Raw genomic sequence first — 20,921 nt, 5'->3', positions numbered from 1 at the left:
TAGGCTGGTCGGTGGGCCTCTGCGGGATAGGTGGCCCCAGAATCATAGGTGTCCTGATAGCACACCAGGTTTCTTCAAGTCATATTCCCACGACTATTCTCTTCCCACCTTCTCAGCCCCTTCCTGGGTATGCTATAGAATTCAAGTTCAGATGTTAATAAAGTCCTCTATATACTAAGTTGTCTGAAAATTCCCTAAGATCTCTCTTCCGTGTGCTCTAAAATCTGGTTTTCCCTTGAGGACGCCATTCTGTTGAGATTTTTCTCTTCAGCATCATCATCACTTAAGTTTTTTCTCAGAATGCCTCTGCTTTGCAGTATATCAGAGGGGCCTGTGTGGCCCCAACAGAATGGAGTGTGACAGGATGTATCTTGCAAGGTTAGGTCATAAAAGGCATTGTGGCTTTTGCCATTGTCTCTTGGATCACCCAAGGCATTGCTATACAGGAAGGACTCAATAAGCCTGTGAAGAAGCCCTATGGGGGAGGATCTGAGGCCCTCAGAGCCACCACCCTGTCGCCAGCCATGTAAGTGAGACATCTTAGTGTAGACCTTCCAGCTTTAGTTAGCCTTTCTGAAGACTGGAGCTCCAGGGGCAACCTCATGAGAGACTGTACCCCAAATCTGCCCACTTGAGCTGCTCCTATAGTCCTGACCTGTAGAAAGTAAGAAAGAATCATTTTCCTTGTTTTCAACCACTCAGGTTCGGGGGGTTTGTTAGGAAGCACCATTGGGCACAGAGGAAAATCCACCTTCTCCTATTACGTCTAGACTCTTCTTCACTTTCCCCTAACGCTCTAGGTTTGGAATTCATCTCATAAAACTGTTCCTCTTTTTTATTTTTCATTGAGATTAAGTGATTATGTAAATTGCACACATTTCACCGCATTGTAAACGGTCCCTCTTATTAGCTCTCCTTGGATTCATCCCCCGGCGCATGGTTCATGCTCCCCATTTGTATGAAAGGCTTTTGCTTCTTCCTCATAGATTTTGTCTCCATCCCTGGCTTCCTTCCTGACCTCTTCCCCCAGTGACCTCAGCCGCCCCAGCTTACCCACTCGCCAGGCCTCACACAGCACAATGCACTTTACCCACAGTCTCCACTGCAGGCGCCGTTTTTCTCTTTCCCAGTCATACTTCTGTGTATGACTGGCAATCTCGAACCTTGGAGCGGGGTATGCATTTCACGGTAAGCACACGAGTGGGTAAGTAACGAGGTAAATAACACTCAGAGGCCTAGATACAGAGTGGCTTCAGGAGGTAGGTAGGCCAAAGATATGGGGACACAACTGCCGCCAGAGGGCGCAAGCAGCACCGACAACACCCGAGCGGGTACTCGGACGGCCTGCGGACGGGAGCGCGCGCTACACCTGGGCCCGGGGCGCGCGCCTGGACTCCCCCCTCCCCCCCGCCCCGCCCGCAGTGTGTGGAGGGGCGGGGGAGGCGCGCTCTTCGGGACGCGCGTGCGCAGTTCCGCGGCCGAGCAGGAATCCCGCGATGGAGGGCGCTCTGACAGCCCCCCAGGTAAGCCGCCGCCGTGCTGGGGCAGGCTCCTGGCGTCTCTCAAGCCATGGTGGTTTGCACCTTCTCAGATGCTGCTGCTTATTCCCTCCTTCCCCTTTCTTGGTGCTCTTTGTGGGGAATTGGGAAAGTTGTTGCCAAGGAAACTGTTTCCTGTGCTTCTTGAAGGCCCCCCCCCCCAGGGATGGAGGGAACTTCTCCGCCTCTGGGGGTGTTTGTTCAGAGCTTCACTGTCCCAGGCTGGGGGTCTCAGGCCCAGCTCTCGCTGACTCTGGCTTCCTCCTTGTGATTTGGACCCGGTGTCATGTCTTTCCAGCCTTACCCCCTTGGCTGCTCTTATAAAAGGGCTCAGGTAGTTTAAAATCTCTGCACAGTCAATGCCAAGGCTTTTAAAAATTTCAACTAGTCATTTGCTTACTGCCTTATTTCATAAAAAGGGAACACTTGGCTTCTTAATCTTGGCGGTGAACGCCTTTGGTGGTAGGGATGCTTGCATCTCAACATTCTCTTCATAAATGTCAACATCACCTGGTGTGGAAGAAATACTTGTATTGTCAAAGCTCCTAGAATTCACAAACTTTATAGACCAGGATAATGACAGTTTGCCTTGAGAAGGTTAAAATGTGTTTGTGACATTAACCATCACAATACTGTGAAATATGTGAAATGTACGTAATCACCTAATTTCAATTTAAAAAAGAAGAGATGGGTTAGGAGCCATCTCGATGGGTGACAATGTTGTCAGACACCTTGTGTTCATATACTGTTTTGTAGAATGGGAACTTCTTTGTACAGCTACTTAAAGATAATTTTAAAAAGTTACCTTCATAGGATTTTCTGTGATTGTGTGTATAAAGTTTATATTATTTTGGAGAATTGCAATCCACGCTCTAGCTTTTGAGTAGTATTTTAGTTTAATGAAGGTGGAGGCATTCAAATAATTGTTGAATGAATGCCCTATTTCAAGTGATGCTCAAAACATTCTACGAGATAGCAAAGAGATACTCACAGAATCAGTCATTCATTCAGCTGCTGCTGCTGCTGCTGCTGCTGCTGCTGGTGGTGGTGGTGGTGGGATGCTCAGGGTTAAGTTACCAGCAGGGGTGTTCCTGGTACTATGGTGAGCAGCATAGATAGGATCAACAAGCTTATTGTCTGATCAGAGAGAATTAAAGAGTCAGATTTAGAGCAATGAAGTGACTTTGTCAAGGTCCGCACAGCTAATAAGTAAGAATCCATTGTAGGAGTCTCCTGTTGCCACCCCAGCAAGTTCAAATTTGACTCAAATGTAGAATCTGACGATGTTACACACAAACCATGAAAGTCTATTGCTTACATAATTGGGGCCTCTGGGGAGAGCAGGGAGGGCCCCTAAGCATCAAAGTAATAATTGGCTCCAGGGTTTTACTGCTATTAGAGGTTGAGGCCTTCAATGAGGTTTCTGTGTATGGACAGCAGGCCTGCTTGATGTGAATCTCCAATTCACCCAAAGGATAGAACAAAACAGTTTTCTTACCAACTTTAACAGAAGAGGAAGGAGTGATGTTTGAAACTTGCAAACAAGTTTTCACTTAGGAGGCAGAGAAAGGTTGATGAGCAGACCAAAAAAGAAAAAGGAAAGAAAAGAAAGAAAGAAAAAGAAAAGGAAAGGAAGGAAGGAAGGAAGGAAAGAAGACAGAAAAGAAGGGAAGGAAGGAAGGAAGGAGAGGAGAGGAGAGGAGAGAAGGAAGAGAGCAAGGGAGGGAGGTAAGAGAAAAAAAAAGACCTTCCAGGCTTTGAAGACGGGGTTCATATTGCGTATACCCTTAACAACTGAATCAGGTATGGAAACTCAGTCCCTATCTGAGCATGGTGGTATATACTTGTAACCCCAGCTAGTTAGGAAGCAGAGGTAGGAGGATCATAGTTGGAAGCTGCCCCAGACAAGTTGGAGACTGAAGAGCGAACTAAAAGCAAAAAGAACTGGGAGTGTAGCTCAAACACGAAGATAAGTTCAATCCCCTGTACTGTTGCCATTTCCAAAATATTGAATTGGTTTCTTTATTCTATAATTCAGTCCTGATATTTAACAGATGGCCGAAATGTATCATCTTGCATTTAATTGGATTTGAACTTATTCAAGCCTAGTGTGGCTCTGGATGAGACCTGTGGCTTAAAACCTTGAAGAAGCTTCCAAGTTGCATGGGGAAGATCAGCTAAGAGTCCAAAGTTGTATTTTGAGAAATAAACAGAGGGCATGGGTCATTAGAGATAATGTCTGGAAATCTGAAGGGGTTTCAAAGTGTCTGGGAGAGGCCTTCTGTATCATGGCTTTAGTATATTTAGATGCATGGGTGATCTTGATTTCTATTGGGTATCTGTAAAATAGAAGTGTCTGAGAGTTCTTTACCTTGAAGGGTAACTCTGAAGCAATGACATGAGAATGTAAAAAATATACACGTGGAGCCACTTGTTGGCCAGAGCCCTCTTGAAGTTCAGCCAGTTGTTCTGACTCCTGAGTCCTGTCCTTTCTGAGAAACATCCTGGGTAAGAGACAAGAAGCAACCATTCTGTAGGGAGAGCTGCATCACATGTCATGAAGGTGATTGAGTCTGTCCATTAAGCATACAAATCCCATTGCTCTTGACTTGGTTGAACCCAGGTTGCTCCTCAGGTAGGCAAAGGGTCATGAGAGGAATGCCACACCATCTATTTAGGTGATGAGGACAAGTAGGGTATATCCTTCAGTGGTGGCTGTAGTTCCAGAAGGTCCAATGAGCTCAGTTAAATCTGCCTGTAAAGAGAGTAAATGGTTTAAGTACGTTTTGGGTAGCCAGAGAGAAGTATATCATGCCTCTGGCAAACTAAAGAGAAACCACAGCTGACAGGCTATGGAAAGAGGTGCTGAGCAGAAGACATAAGCCAGATCTGCAGTAGCAAAATAGGTACTGCTTGCTTATTAGGATACAAAGTGATTTCAATAGCGTTGGATATAGTGTTGATAGGACTGTACTATTGACTGTAAGATACCACCATTCATTCTTTCCAAGTTTAACCTGCCACAGTGGGCTAAATATTACATTTAAACACCTAAACATTTCTTTTAAGTTTTTGGGGGGTTGGGGGTGGTGCTGGGTCTTGACTCGTGGCTCATGTTCTTGCTCAGCTTTTGTTTTGCTCATGGCTGGCACTCTACCACCCGAACCTCCAGTCCTAAATATTGCATTTTTTTTAACCAGGTACAGTTGTGGACTTTGATTTCAGTTTTGTCTCCTTCTCCTATATCTCGTGTTTTTCCTCATTATTTTCTAGTAACTGGATATACTTTGTGTGAAAGAAAAAAAAAACCTTCTCTACCCTTTTCATGCTTACAAATTCATCAAGGTTAGGGGTTTCATCCAAATCTCTGGTCACTTCACAGGGTTTTAAGTGTCCTGAGCTTCAGCTGGGTTGACTTATTCCTTTGATCACCACAGGGGTGCCCTGTGTATAATCCTGAGGATGAGGGTCCTTGTTAAAAGAGAGGCAAAGAAGGTAGCTGTGGCAGCAGAGGTATTTGCTGGTTCTGATGAGCCATGTGCTTGTATAATACCTCTTTCCCACTATCACTTTTCTTCTCCCCTCCCCCCCACCCCCCCAGAGCTGAGGAATGAACTCAGGTCCTTGCACTTGCCAGACAGGTGCTGTTCCACTGAGCTAAATCCCTAATCCCCACTTTCCTTCTTTTTAAACTCCTTATGAACTCTTCCGTGAGTAACCACTCAGTGGTTTCTTGTGTGAAGATACTCAATCATTGTCCTGAGCAATCTTTAGATTGGAGACCAGTGTCTGTATGAGACATTAATTTTTAACTCCATTGTTTTCATAAACTGATATTATTTATTCATTTCTCTACTGATGAGCAATGAGGTTTCTACTTTATTAGTATTATAAACATCCTTTACTTGATGCATATTTTAAATTCCTAGGTTGTATTATATGCCTATGTTAGAATCTACTGGATATAACCAGGTATTGTCCAAAATGATTGAGCCAACTGATGCTTCTATCATACATTTAGTGTTTAATTCTTGTTCTAGCAGACTGTAAACTTTTGTAGGCTAAGGGCTTTGTTTTATTCATCTTTGTACCCATTGTGTCTAATCAATTGTAGAGGCGGGAAATTATCTGATACATATATAAATAACAAACTGAAGAAACAAGCATTCATTTCTATCTTCTAAAAGTTTACATATTTTTCTTTAAAAAGTAGTACCACATAAGCAGAAAAAGCCGAAAGTGGTATGGTGGCTCAAGTGGTAGAGTGTTAGCCTTGAGCTGAAGAGCTGAGGGACAGTGCCCAGGCCCAGAGTTCAGGCCCCATGACTGACAAAAAAAAAAAAAAAGTAGTATGTTTTAAGTGGGCGCTTCTCAATAAGTAATTTAAATTGTTTGATACTTGTTTCCAGGTAATGCATGAAGAAAATTCAAGTCTGGTCACTGAGTTACAGGAAGAGGTAGAGGAAAATCTTTGTCCAATTGCGGATGAGACTAATGTAGTGTCCACTAAAAAACAGGGACTGAGTTCACATAATTGGAGTGGTGACTGGAGCTTTTGGGTAATATGCTTTTCATTTTTGTGTTTTCATTTTAATCTTGAATGTAAATCTTCTTTAATTCTAAAACAATTTGTGTACTATTTATAATACTTTCTTCTTAGCTTCTTGGTTTTAAATGTTTTGATTTTAGTCTGGCTACCTAGACATTTCCAAGTATGCCCTCCTTTGACCACTAGAAGGCACTGTTGTCCAGTTTGCTGGAGTGGAATTGTCTGCTTCAATTTCCTTTTGAGAACCCTACACCACAGAATCAGATTCCACTTTTATTGTTGTTAACTATACTGGCAAGAAACTAATGTTACATAAACCATAGTTGTAAATATTACTGAGAAACTAGCAAACTTACGTACTTTTTAAACAGGTAATTGTTCTGGTACTTAAAAGGAAGTTTAATGATGTTTGACCTGTAGTGTATAATAATGGTAAGAAGGGTTTTAAAATTAGGAGTTTCAGATTCTATTTGAAGTAGAACCCGGATATGCTTCAGATTACTGCATAATACAATGACCGATTGTTGATTAGGTGCATTGTGATCTTAGAGTATGATAAGGATATTTCTACACCGTATGATTAAAGAGTTCATTGTAAACCTATCAATTCCTAAGAGAATTACAAGCAATTTGATAGATATCTATTATACTACATCCTATTTCTATTATATCTATCCTATTATATCACAAGGCATCTATAGTTCCAATATTTGTTCATTAGCAAGTTGATCTCTTGAGAATTAGCTAGCCTTGATGGTAGGTTTTCATATAATTTTCTAGGGGACTAATGTTAAAAGCTTATCAATATTATTAAAAGTACCATCATTTTCTTCCTAATTAGCAACTCAGTGGAATGTTGTTGAATCTTAACATGGCTAACCAGTTCTGACTCTCTATTAGAAACATAATTTTTTATACATAACTGAAGGAAAATATTTAATTGCTAAGAAATATTCAAAAATAACAATGCATCCTTAGCACCAATGGCATCTGTATTGACTATATTACTTTGGGGCACATTTAGAAAAGTTTTTTTTATAACTATTAGTGTGATTTGATTCTTCTTTGTTGTGATTTTATAGCATTTTTTAGCTGATGTTATAAATGAGGGAAGTTTTATAGTTCCAAGATCACAAAATGAAAAGGAAAATCAAAGGAACAAAACAATTTAGAAATAGACAAAGAAAAGCGAAAAACAAGTATGCATGGGTATATGCTAATTAAAGTGTGACTTATAGGCCTAACCGACTTGCCATTTCCTGCTCACTGATGAGAGAGAGCTGGAGACTTGGTTTTTCACAAGCGTTCAAGTGGTCGGCATGTACAATAAAGTTTGAGTAGCACTAGTTTTAGGATGCCAAAGGTGTTTGTAGACTCAGTTTAGGTACCTAAGCTGAATACATTGTATCACACATACAATGTATGTGCGTGCGTGTGTGCATGTGTGTGTGTGTGTGTGTGTGTATACAGTGTGCCCTGGAACTTTCCCTTAGCTTTTTTGTTCAAGGTTGATGCTTTTACTATTTAAACCACACCTCCACTTTTGGCTTTTTCTTTTCTTTTTTTTTTTTTGCTGGTTAATTGAAGATAAAAGTTTCACAGACTTTTCTTCCCAGACTGACTTCAGACTGCAACACTCACATCTCCACCTCCTGAGTAGCTAAGATTACAGGCATGAGCCACTGATGCCCAGCTAATATGTGCTTCTCAATGTAGAAGTGAATGATCTATGTAGCTAAGATGACTCCATTACAGTGTAGACATACATTCTGAGGAAAGCATTGTTTGGTGATTGCATAATTATACAAACATCATAATATGTATACTTAAACACACCTAGATGGTGGTGGCCATTTTATTGTTGTCAAGTACTATGCACCATGCCTAATTGTGTGTTCTGTTATTATCTTTGCCTGGCAGTGCTGTGGATTTATTTCTATCAGCATTACTTCTAACAAGTGAGTAATTATCTCAATTCAGTCTCAAGACTGTTACAATGGTAATAGGTGATGGGGAATTTTCAGCTCTGTTACAATCTTATTTTTTTATGCTCATACTAGGGCTTGAATTTAGAACTGAGGTGATGTCCTTTAGCTTTTATTTTTTTGCTCAAGGCTGGTGCTCTACTACTTGAATCACAGTTCTACCTCCTGCTTTTTGGTGATTAATTGGGGATAAGAGTCTCATAGACTTTCCTGCCAAGGCTGGTTTGGAACCATGATTCACAGATCTCAGCTTCCTGAGTAGCTAGAATTACAGATGTGAGCCTGGCTCTATTATAACCTAGTGGGATAATCATAATGTATATTGACTAAGCACTATTTTGTCACATGTCTGTACATGTCTTCATTTAAATCTGTGTGTTTCTACCACAGACTCTACCACATTGCTATTTTTTCTTCATGTGTTGTCAATAAAGTAGGAACTGGATGAATACAATAAGATTATGAGAGTTCATCGAAGCATCCAAAACCAATACAAGATAGACAAGTGGAATAACAAGAAAATGTTCATAAGCCAAATGACATAAACAAAGATGAAGAACATGAGAAACTTTCCATTGGAACACCCAAGGAATCTGGAGTTGTATCTCTTCACTGTATGAATGCATTGTTTTTCTAGTCTTTTTAAGAACTATGTATCTCCAACAGCTTTATTTTGTTCAAACACAGGGCCTCAGGCATGCCTGAATCCCAGCCCCAACAGATTTCATTTTTAAAAGAATGGGTTGAGAGAGAGGAAAAAACCACCTTGTAACAGAAAAGTATAAGAGAGAAAATAAGATAGCTTAAATGCTAGCTGTTTAATAATCACAACAAAATAGTCCCATGAGTTACTCTGAAGCAGGGGCCTGTAGACGGTAACAGATCCCCTTGGGCTGGGGGCAGGCTTTCTCTCAGGCAGCTAGGAGACCTTCTGTGGTTATCCAAGCTGTGGCACAACTCTAATGAGCTTTCTATTAAAAGGACTAAAACTCTTTAAAATCTGAGTACTTAAAAGAGTTAAGCTTCAGAGACCTGGCTGATTCAGTACTATAGGATAAAACACATGTATGGCCTGGCTGAATCAGATGCTTCCGTGTGTGTGTGTGTGTGTGTGTGTGTGTGTGTATGCTGTGTGATATATCATATTTATGTATATATGATATATGACATATACTTGATATATATCATATATATGCAAATTAGAGATTGTGACTAAAACATATGACTAGTGTCTGCTCCACCCCTGGTGATTTTAAGTTATGGTATGGTGAGCCAACCAACCTGTCTGACCTCAGTTGCATCACCTGTAAAATTAGAAATGGGGTCATAGTCTGAAAGCACTGGTGTGTCTTAAGTCAGTCAAAATCTCATCATGTTAATTAGTGTCTTTCTGACAGCAAGACTTTAAGGGTATACGTTCTTGGTTTTCTATTTCAATCCAGATATATAAGCATATAAGGAATGTATCCTATTTTATTATTTTGTTTTACAAATTAAAATGTTTAATGCTAAGTTAAAGAAAATGTATTGTAATATTAACATTTAAGCACTCATGAAATAATACAAATCATGTAAAATGGATAAATGAAATTAAGAACAAAATTAATGGCAAATAACTATGTATTCTTTTGTCTTTTGCTAGTTTTAAAAAATAAGAAAAAAATCAAAACAAAAAAGTCATTAACTTTTCTTCCCAACTAAAATAATGACATATTCCTGGTGGACAAAGGTCCCAGAGGATAAACACACAGCTCTGCAGCAGGTGCATTGTTTAATGTACCTTGTGTTAGTGATAGAGAACTCATACTCTGGGGCATATAAAAATGCCTCAGAGATTTTTTTGTTGTATATGTTTAGTAGATGACATACTTAACTGAATTTCCTAATAGAAGTAATAGTGCTTTGTATAAAGGACTTTGTTGTACATATCTTTTATGCTTTGGTATTTCAATAAGTTCCTCTAAGTTCACTTATTTCCTTTATAGTTGATTTAGTCACATTGTATTTTAAAAGTGATCGAAATTCATAGTTTTCTGAATTGTGTGGTTATTTGTTTTTCTTTGCATAATTGTGTCTCTGAAAATCCTGACAACTATACACAGAATAAAGAAGATATAATACCAGATCTTTACTTGAGGGAGGGAAGTAGAAAACAAGATGGAAGGAGAAAATGTTAACAGGTTATAATTCAAATTAGGCATTGTTTTTGCTCTAAAATATTTTAAGAAAATAAAGTCTAGATTTTGAAACATTGTTGGTTTGCAAATAATGAGTATGCTTAGGCTTTAATGGAAAATATTGGAACATTAACTTGGGTATAGATCATAATCAAGTTTTTTTTAGTTTGTCTAAATAGTCAGAAGTTTGATCCTGCCGGGCGCTGGTGACTCACGCCTGTAATCCTAGCTACTCAGGAAGCTGAGATCTGAGGATCGATGTTCAAAGCCAGCCCGGGCAGGAAAGTCCATGAGACTCATTTTCAATAAAAAACCACTAGAAGTGGTGCTGTGGCTCAAGCGGTAGAGCGCTTGCCTTGAGGTGAGGAACTCAAGGACAGTGCCCAAGCCCGACGACGACGACCACAACGACCACGACGAGGAGGAGGAGGAGGAGGAGGAGGAGGAGGAGGAGGAGGAGGAGGAGGGGGAGGGGGAGGGGGAGGGGGAGGGGGAGGGGGAGGGGGAGGGGGAGGGGGAGGGGGAGGGGGAGGGGGAGGAGGGGAGGAGGGGAGGAGGGGAGGAGGAGGAGAGGAGGAGGAGGAGGAGGAGGAGGAGGAGGAGGAGGAGGAGAGGAGGAGGAGGTTGTTTGATTCTGTACTTAACCATTGACTTACAGAGTAATCACAGGGTCACATTACTCACAAGTAAGTTGTTTTTATTTGCAAGGGACCATTAACCTCATCGTCAACCTGACTTATAGGAGCACTGTACTATTACTTAATGTTCTACTGTAAAGTTTACATTTTCAAAAGAAGCCCAGGGGGATTAATTAGTGTGTTTGTAATATACCGTGGCAACTTTAGAGAAAAGGTTTCTAATAATGTTTCCCTCACCACAGCTCATCTTGGGTTTATTCAAGTTTATAAAGACCATGTTAGATTTTTTCACTCTGATGACTCATGAGAAAGAATAATCTCCATTTCCCAATTTTATACTGGATTACAAAACCACGTTTTATCCTACCTGAAAAAAATTTTGGTATAATGAACCTAGAAACCTTGTATTATGTTTTGATTTAATCATGAAGGAATAGAAATGAATACTGCTGGTAATATGAGGAAGGGCTTGTTTGACTTCAGCACTCTTAGTGGGTGCCTAGAAATTCTGGACACAGTGTTAAAAAACATCTTGTTATAGTGCTTATATGGTATCACACAATAGGAAGGGCAAGATGTAAGAGCTAAAAGCAAAGAAGAGCGTACTGAAGCAAAGAAGAGCGTACTGATGACTAAAGTTGGAAGAGCTTAAGAAAAAGAAATCCTCCTGCATCTGCAGATTGAAGTTTGTCTATCTAAACTCCTCTGACCTTTCTTCTTCTTCTTCTTCTTCTTCTTCTTCTTCTTCTTCTTCTTCTTCTTCTTCTTCTTCTTCTTCTTCTTCTTCTTCTTCTTCTTCTTCTTCTTCTTCTCTTCCTCCTCCTCTTCCTCCTCCTCCTCTTCCTCCTTCCCCCTCTTCCTCTTCCCCTTCCCCTTCCTCTTCCTCTTCCCCTTCCTTTTCCTCTTCCTCTTCTTTTGTTGCTGGTCCTGGGGCTTGAATTCAGGACTTGGATGCTGTCCCTGAGCTCTGTTACTTCAAACTAGCACTCTACCAGTTGAGCCATAGTTCCACTTCTGGATTTTTTGTAGTTTAGTGGAGATGAGTCTCATAGAGCTGGGCACTGGTGGCTCATACCTGTAATCCTAGCTACTCAGGAAGTTGAGATCTGAGGAGCATGGTTCAAAGCCAGCCTGGGCAGGAAAGTCTGTTAGACTCTTATCTCCATTTAACCACCAGAAATCCAGAAGTGGTACTGTGGCTCAAAGTGGTAGAGCACTAGCCTTGAGCTGAAGAGCTCAGGGATAGCATCTAGCCCCAGAGGTCAAGCCCCATGACCAACATACACACACACAAAGAGCCTCAGAGACTTTGCTGCCTTGGCTGGCTTCAAACTGCAATCCTCAGAACTCAGCCTCCTGAGTAGCTAGGATTACAGAAGTGAGCACCTGATGCTTTTAATAATTGGGCCAGCTTGAATTTAATATTCTATATATGAGCAGGATATTCAACAAGTAGCGTATTAGATCCACCAGAGTCAGACATAGTAGTACATGCCTTTAGGCCCAGAACTCAGAAGGCTGAGGTATGAGGATGATGAGTCCCAGGCCAGAACCCTTGGCTACATAGCATCATCCTGTCTAAAAACAAGTAATCAAACCACAAAAATCCTCTAAAACTTTAGATAAAAGTAAAGGAAACCAAGCAAAGGTATAAAAGTGAGATGCTAATACAGATTTAGAAATGATCAAACACCAGGCAAATTTGAAACAGAGCCAAATATAAAATGAAATGAAATATGTAGTAATTGAAGTAATAATAATTTTAAAATGTAGTGCACCTGGAAAAGGGCAGCTAAAGAAAGAACAGCAAAACAAAATATAGACATTAGGAGATGACTCACTGTGTCACCGGGAGGTAAAGTAGAATGGTTAGTAGAGAACAGTTTAAGACACAAGAGGAAGAGAAAGTCCATGGCAAGTCCAAGAGGAGTTTCAGAAGATGATCATAGGGGATGAATAAGTGACAGTACTCAAAGAGATTATGCATGGACATTTTTGTTTTACTGGACAAAAGACTTGAGAATCAGGAAACTCCATGAATGCCCAGGAGAATTTAAACGTTTTATACAGAAATTTCTACATGAACATCTATACCAGGTTTATTTATTTATTTATATTGTGAAAATATTGTACAGAGGGGTTACAATTACATGGGCAAGATAATGAGTACATTTCTTATCAAGCATTGTAGCCTCCTCCTTTGTTTCCCCTTCCCATCCCTTCCCATCTTCCCCCCACCGCCCCTACCCAATCCTCCCCGCCATATACATACCAGGTTTATTTATAATAAAAGGTGGAACAATTCAAATATTAATCAACTGATGAATGTGTAGCTAAAATGTGATAAATCAATTCAGCAGACTATTATTCATTGATAATCTGGATTGAGGTAATGATTCATGCTACAATATGGATAAACCTTGAATATATAATTCTAACTGAATTATGAATTATTAACAGACACAAAGGGTCACTGTAGGAGACTGTTCCTTTTTAAATGAATTTTCAAAATAAGCAAATCTATGGAGACAGAAAAATCAGTAATTGATTAGGCCTGTGTGGAAGGGGAGATGGAAAACAACTGCTTGTGGGTATGGGGTTCCTTTTTGACATGATAAATGTTTTCTGAAATTCACAGTATTGATGGATACATACCCTTGTAGGTATACCCATGCCACTGAATTGTACATTGCTAAAGGGTAAATTTCATGGTATATGAATCGCATCTCAGATTTTTAAAGCTATTGCCTTATTGGCATGGAACTGTTGCATGAACATTTTCTTAGGCATCAAAGGATATTTCTTTGGAGAAAGGGACTGTTTAGGCAGATCATCTGCTTAGTTATGTCAAAGTGTATTCTATGTAAATTATATTCCATGCGACATGTTCAAACCTCAGATAGTTTTCAAGTTTGCCCAAGAATCCATGTTTTCCTAGGATCTCTTGTGTATCTAGCTAAGAACGTGTGGCTAGTTTGGACAGCTTTTAGACTCTGCTAGACTTGTCTGAAGACTGTGAAGGTAATCTCGAACCCTCTACTTCCGGATTTCTCTAAGTCTTCTTGCTGACCTGCTAGGTCTGTATGCGCCCATTCAGACTTTATCCTCAGATTTGTTTGGAGAGCTTCAGAGTTTCCCCTTTTAATCCTGGTCATATGGTTTCAGTTTCTACTCCAAATCAGCCCTGCCCCTCTGTCAACATAGCTGGGAGTTCTCGTGGCCTGCTCCACCTTCCTGGACCTGTCACTTCATGGAACCTGACTTAACTGTAGAGGAGGAAAGGTTACAGGAACAGGCCGAAGGAAGAAGGCCCTGGGTGACTGCCATCCTTATCTCAGATCAGTACATTTTTATGAACTAGTACTTCTCCGTTTATTGTATGTCTTTGGCCAATTTACAGCTCTTGGAAATTATTGTTTTTAGCAAGTATTTTTTTTCCAGCTACATAATTACTTTTGCAGACAAGATTGCCAAACTTGCTATTTGTTGGAAGTAGTTTCCTGTGGGTTTTTAAAAAAATGTTTTTTGAGATGTTTATGTTTTTCATATAAGGACACACAAAATCTGGCATAGGAAGCATATTATTTCAAATCCCATTTGAAATACATTTTTCTAAGACATGGCAATGGTAATTAAACAAATTTAATCTTTTTACTGTTGCAGATCTCAAGTTCTACCTATAAAGACAGGAATGAAGAATATAAAAAGCAGTTCACACATCTACCGGATACAGAGAAGCTGATTGCAGGTAAAAACATACAATTTACAAAAAAATATTTAAATCTCTTTATCAAAATAGAAGGGGGGGTAAATGACAGCATATATAGAAAATTTAAGTCTTATGTCAGAGGGAAAATAGTCTTCAAGATCATCAGCATTGTCTTTCCATTTACAATGACAGAATGTAAAAGTAAATTGTAATTTGGGCAATTGGGATTACTTATTTATAAAACTATGAAGTACTGGGCTGGGAAGGTGGCTCAGTGGTAGAGCACTTGCCATGCATGCATGAGGCCCTGGGTTCAATTCCTCAGCACCACATAAGCAAAAAGAAAAAAGCTGGAAGTGGTGCTGTGGCTCAAGTGGTAGAGTGCTAGCCTTGAGCTGAAGAGCTGAAGGACAGTGCCCAGGTCCAGAGTTCAGGCCCCACGACCGGACCCCCCACCAAAAAAAACCAAACTATTAAGTACTAAGAAAATGGAACTAAGAAGAAATGATTTATCACACTTTTTTCAGTACCTGCATTACATAATTTTTGGTGGGAAAATTTAAATTTGATATTTAATATATATTAACTTTCCCTGGAAAACTTTCCTCTTTAACAAATGTGCTGTTGAGCAATTCGATAGAAAGTTCTAGGCCTAAATAATTATTCATGCTGTTGTTCACCGACTTTTTTTGAAGAAGGATTGAAGAGGAAACATTTAGTTTTCTTATAAAGATGCTTTTTTTTATATAAACTTGAAGAGTCAGGATAATTTAATATATTACTAGATTTGAGTGTTGGTGGTAGTTTCATTTAAAATACTTATTTATAGGCATTTCTCAGCTTTGGGAACTGTTAGGAAATGTTTAATTTCATGTAACTTAAATTATAGATAATCAGGTCAATAAATGCCTTATCAACAAAATTAAAATATTGTTTGAAACATTGTTTATTACAAATAATATCTTCTCAAGATAAAATTTTCAAATAAAAAATAGGATGTAGCCAGGCGCTGGTGTCTCACGCCTGTAATCCTAGCTACTCAGGAGGCTGAGATCTGAGGATCTCGGTCCAAAACCAGCCTGGGCAGGAAAGTCCATGAGACTCTTATCTCCAATACACCACTGGCAAACCGGAAGTGGCGCTGTGACTCAAGCGGTAGAGTGCTTGCCTTGAGCTGAAGAGCTGAGAGACAGCGCCCAAGCCCAGAGTTCAAGCCCCAGGACTGACCAAAAAAAAAAAAAGGATGTACATTGAATAAGTGAATGACTCTTCCAACCAAGATCATTTCTGTAATTTCTGTACATAGTGGTAATGTGTTTATGCACACACAAATTCAACTTTATATGAATTTCAATAGGAGCACACTGTGATTATTGCTTGAAATCTTGTCTAGAATTCTTTTTATTAGCACTACTTGTGGTTTTTTTTATAGTCAATGGGTGAGTATATTGATGTTACATTGAACCAGCTTTGTGTGTATGTTTATAATATAGTCATTTGTCAAAACTTTTCAAAATAACTGTTGGTTTAGATGTACTAATGACATAGTTATGTACATATATATGTGAAAAAATTATACATATTACATATGTAGACAAATCCTAATTTGCAATAACTATTTTTGGTGATAGTTGGACTTGAACTCAGAGCCTCGTACTTGCTCAGCTAGTGCTCTACCACCTGAGCCATACCTTTTACCCTGTATTTTGCTGGTTGTTTTGGAGATGAAGTCTAGCGAACCTTTCTGCTGAAACTGGCCTAGAACTAAGATCCTCCAGATCTTAGCTTTCTGGATAGCTAAGATTACAGGCATGAGCCATTGGTTCTTGGCAGTTTTATTAAACTTTGAAGGAACAGATGGTCCCAAATTATGCAATGAAAAAAAAAGAAAAAATTTCCTAATTTGTTTTTGGAGTTATTTTTAACCTTGAAATGAATTGGATCTGGATAGCAGAGAGGAGAGGAGAGGAATGTGTACCAAAAATATGAATTATATAGTTTTATGGTTGTCCTTTCATGTTATGAATGAAGGACTGGCTTAATTGAACCATATGAGTTGCTTCTGCAGGCAGACACCCTTGTTAACCCAAGAGAACGCTACTCTGTGTGGAGAGGTGGAAGGAAGGAATGCTGATTGACAATCTCCACTTGGTGCCAAAAGAAGGAAGCAGATTGGCATTGCCACCCCATGTTAGTCAGATTTCTGTCACAGTAACAAAATAGCTCAGGTGATCAGCTCACAAGGAGGGAAGATTTATTTTGACTCAGAGTTTCAGAGCTTGCAATCAGTTGGCTCCATTGTTTTTGGACTTGTGACAGGGCAGTGTAGAAATGCTGGGAGCATGTGGTACTAGAGAAGTTGGTGGTCATGGGGGGGGGGAGGAAAGTGGGGCGAAAGGGCAGGAGGGAAGAAGGGAGGAAGAGAGAGGGAGCAGAAAGAGAGGAGAAAGAGGAGAAAAAAAGAAGAGAAGAAAATGAAGAAGGCAGAGGAGAGGTGAGGAGAGGAGAGGGAGGAAAAAGGGACCAGGGTCTCAATAGCCCCTTTAAAGGCACACCCCTAGTAACCTGCCTTTTAAAGGTTCTGCCACCTTAACATCTCTCAGTACTGCACAGAATAGGACAAAGCCTTCAGCATGTAGTCTTAGTGTGAACTGAAGATTTCAGCTGTAGCACACCCCCGACCTTATGTGCCAAAAGGAGACTTCCACTCTAGGACACTCATCATCACTATATGATTTCAAGTGTTCAGTTGGAGGAAGAATGACATGGTTTGTTTCCTCTGTATCTTTTCCGAGTTGCAAATTTCTTTTCACTCTAGTTTAATCATTGGTCTCTACTTTCTATCTTCTAAAAATGATCAAAACTTTCAGACTGCTAACAAACCCATTCTTTTGCACACCCATCGGCACTGTTACAAATTTAATCTCTTGCATGTCTTCTCTGTCATACCAAAAGAATTTTGAAGGAAAGGGAAATAAACACATGTCTAGTATCCCTTCCAACTTGGACCATAAGTTGTATATACTGTTTTTGCAACTAAAATAATTTACATACTGCTAAATTTGTTTATCCCTTTTAAGGCATTTCAGCTTGAAAGACCATATTATTTTTTTTCCAGAAACGTCATTGCTCAAAATGTTTTTCTTTTTTTTTTTCTCTTCTTCAGTTCTCACATTCTGTGAGTGTACAAGGTAGATAATATTTTGGGAAGTAGGATGAAATATGAAATCTATGACTAATTCAGAACACCTGTCTACAAGGCAGAAGAGAAGAAAAAAAACAATTTGGTTATTGATTAAATATTAAACCAGACTGTGAACTAGGTATGGTGTCATATATGTGTGATCCAGCCCGCAGGATCTGAGGCAGAGAGACTGGGAATTCGAGGCCAGCCTGAGCCTACCTAGTGAGAACTTGTCTCACAACAGACAAGCAAACAAACAAACACCAGGCAATCCCTAAGAGATTACAAAGCCAGAAAGAAACCTCTCTTCCTGCTACACAAGCAAGTAGATACAACTCTCTACAAAAGGTTCTAAAGTAATGATAACAAAACTGGGTATACTGTGGCTCAGATCTGTAATCCTAGCCACTTAAGAGGCTGAGATCTAGGGATTGAGGTTTCAAGCTATCCCAGGCAAGAAACTCTATGAGACTCTTATCTCTAGCTAATTTAACAAAAAAGCTGGAAGTAGAACTGTGGCTCAAGTGGTAGAGTGGAGTGCTAGCTTTGAACAAACAAGTTCAGGGACAGTGGCCAGGTCCTGAGTTCAAGCCCCAGGATCAGCACATACCCCTGTACTACCCCCCTCCCCCCAACCTCCCGTAAATAACCAGGCCTCAACTAAGAAGATTGGCATCATCATCTGTCACATTAATTCCAAATTTACCTAGTGATTATGGGAACCTTTGGAGATGGCTAGTTGACCTAATCCAAAGGCAAAAAGAACTCTTCATAAGAAGAGATAGTTTTACAAATTGCAGCAGATCTCACTGGAATTAGTTCCTATCTTCTCAACAGAAAGTTGGAGATAGAGCTCTATCTCTTGGAGATCTCCTTCCAAGGAGGTAGCTGCCAGTTCCTCCAGGAAACATTCCTGGGTTGAAAAACTGGCAAGAAGCCTAATCAGCTTTTAAAAGATTCACATATATCTACAAAGGAGCAGAGAAAGAATTTATAGTTTATCTAAAGAAGATGCTCTAAGGAAAATCAGGTGAGGGCCTATTTTTCCTTTTCTCTACCAGGAAAGTTAGGTTTTGCTTTTTTTTCAGTTAATATTTGTTCCTAAGGTAAAAGCAAGATGGGTGGATAGATAGATGGATAGATAGAATCTTTTATAACAAATACTAAGTCTGAAAGCAATCCTAAAAATGATCTTCCAAGAATCTTTTTGTTCAAAAAGCATTGTCAGCATAATTAGACTCTCCAAGAATATGTATTTGCTAACATTGGTTGTTTTTTTAAAATGTATTTTCTTAATTATTTGTCATTTCCTTTGTGGACATTATGTCTAAGTTCTTTGATTAGCCAAAAGCACAACTTATCTATTTGTGTGTGTCCGTACTATCAGCTGTAGAAGCTTACTGTTGTGTGGTTCTGTCTTCTTCAGTGTTCCCATAGCACTTTCTTGTCAAGACTTACCAAAGCAAATCTTGATAACTTGGGGATTGTTCAGTTTGGCCAAAATTGATCAGATAATAATAGATAGTAGTTGGTATAAATGCATGCATCAAAGGTGACCGAAGCGGCTTTTTAAAGAAAATGTTCTGAACCAAAATTATCATGCTAAGCAGGATAAGCCAACCTCAAAAAGCTAAGCATACCATATTTTTGTTCATATGTGTAATCTAGACCTAAAGTGATGATGATGATGATGATGATGATGGGATGTGAATCTGATAGTTGATTGTTGGGAGCCAAAAGGGAGTGTCTCTGCATGATAGGCTTGACTATCTTACTGGAACATCTTGAGGCTGTTTACAGAATCGGGTCTTTTCATCCTGCCCCAAACAAACACCAGGTAGCTACTAAAGACCACCTTTTCACCTTGCCCTAAGCAAACATCCTATAGCTGCTTCGGCCAATGAAAAAGCTTCCTTATTCCAAGCATATAAATACCCCTGTGTGAAAAATAAAAATTGGCAGCTTGATCAGAATCCTTGTCTTGCTGTCATTCTTCGTGTCTCTTGTCCCTTCATTCCTTCTCACTTAGGTTCATTGCCCTCGTTGAAGTCCTGCGAGTCGGGACAGTTGATCAGGAGTAAGGAAAGGATTGAGTTATGGGGGGAGAGTAAAGAGGATATATATGATATGTATATGAATGAAATTAATACAATATATGTATATGAAGATAGCACAATGAAATGCATTAAACACTATTTGAAAAAGCTGAGGCAAGGATGGACAGATTAATATAATAGAGGGGTGATGTTGTTTAAAGTACCCTGTACGCAGCTATGGAATTATCACAACGAAAACCCCTGTGCTGTTGATAGATGCTAATAAAAATGTTTCCATTTCTGACATAGGATATATTCTCTATGCCATTAAAAAAATCAGTTGTCCTGAGGCATACAGTTATTACAATACATATTTTACTAATCTGCTTTTTTAAACTACTGAAATAGTTGGTGATATCTATCAAATAATCTTTAGTTAAAACATTCCAGGTGGGCACTCTAGCTTTTCACACAGTTACTATGGACACATGCAGTGTGACCTACAGATGGGCACTGCCAGAGAGCCTGTTAAGCAGGCAGATTGTTGACCTTACCTCAGACCTGCCGGATGGGAACTGGGTCAGGGCTCTTCCATTCTGTTTCAATAACATATGTTGCTGTTTGGAAGTCTGAGAAGCACTGGAATGATAAAATGTGGCTTAAATGATAAAATGTGCATGACACCACAGGTAGCCTTTAATCTACTGTCTGTTTGGAGATTCATATTTATAAATGAGTAACTTAATCTGCTTAATGATTTACTAGGATTTTTTTTGTTCCATTCCATCTCAGTTTTGTTTTTACTGAAGGAAGCATTGTGAAAGATGACTTGGCTCAATTTTTAGTATTTAGAAATTTTGTGAACTAAATTCTAATATTTTGAGGTGTTAGATTTTTTTTCTAAAATTGCAAATTACTTTATAGAATTTTTAAATTTGGCAACTTAAATTACCTAAAGCAGCTCTTTGTATTCTATCATTAATTTCGTAGTAGAGTTTCCATTAGCCACAAAGCCAGATCTTCATCTTAGAGGCATAGTATGAACTTGTTGGTAGGCAGGGATGTATACTGAAGACTGTTTTTTCTTTTTAAACTGAAGACTGGA

At 39.5% G+C, this 20,921-nt stretch overlaps 1 protein-coding gene across 7 annotated transcripts in view; it reads left to right on the top strand.

Annotated features, from left to right (window-relative positions):
* The first annotated feature begins 460 nt into the window (after positions 1–460).
* The window catches only part of Gramd1c (GRAM domain containing 1C), a 67,451-nt gene continuing 46,990 nt past the window's right edge, over positions 461–20,921 (top strand). Inside the window, exons 1-3 of one of the 7 annotated variants that reach the window (XM_070030206.1) lie at positions 461–526; positions 5,948–6,097; positions 14,551–14,635. In XM_070030206.1, the coding sequence (XP_069886307.1) occupies positions 5,951–6,097; positions 14,551–14,635 (232 nt within the window). In that variant the 5' untranslated portion in view covers positions 461–526; positions 5,948–5,950. Of the gene's footprint in view, positions 527–1,487; positions 1,524–5,947; positions 6,098–14,550; positions 14,636–20,921 lie in introns of those variants that run through there. The other 6 variants (XM_070030208.1, XM_070030207.1, XM_070030205.1 and 3 more) reach the window with 6 other exon arrangements.

The sequence above is a fragment of the Dipodomys merriami genome, unplaced genomic scaffold (assembly GCF_024711535.1).
Source record: "Dipodomys merriami isolate MVZ:Mamm:240054 unplaced genomic scaffold, mDipMer1.0.p SCAF_2, whole genome shotgun sequence".
Classification (NCBI taxonomy): domain Eukaryota; kingdom Metazoa; phylum Chordata; class Mammalia; order Rodentia; family Heteromyidae; genus Dipodomys; species Dipodomys merriami.
The sequence above is the reverse complement of the archived record's forward strand: the minus strand, read 5'-3'. Positions and strand labels throughout refer to the sequence as shown.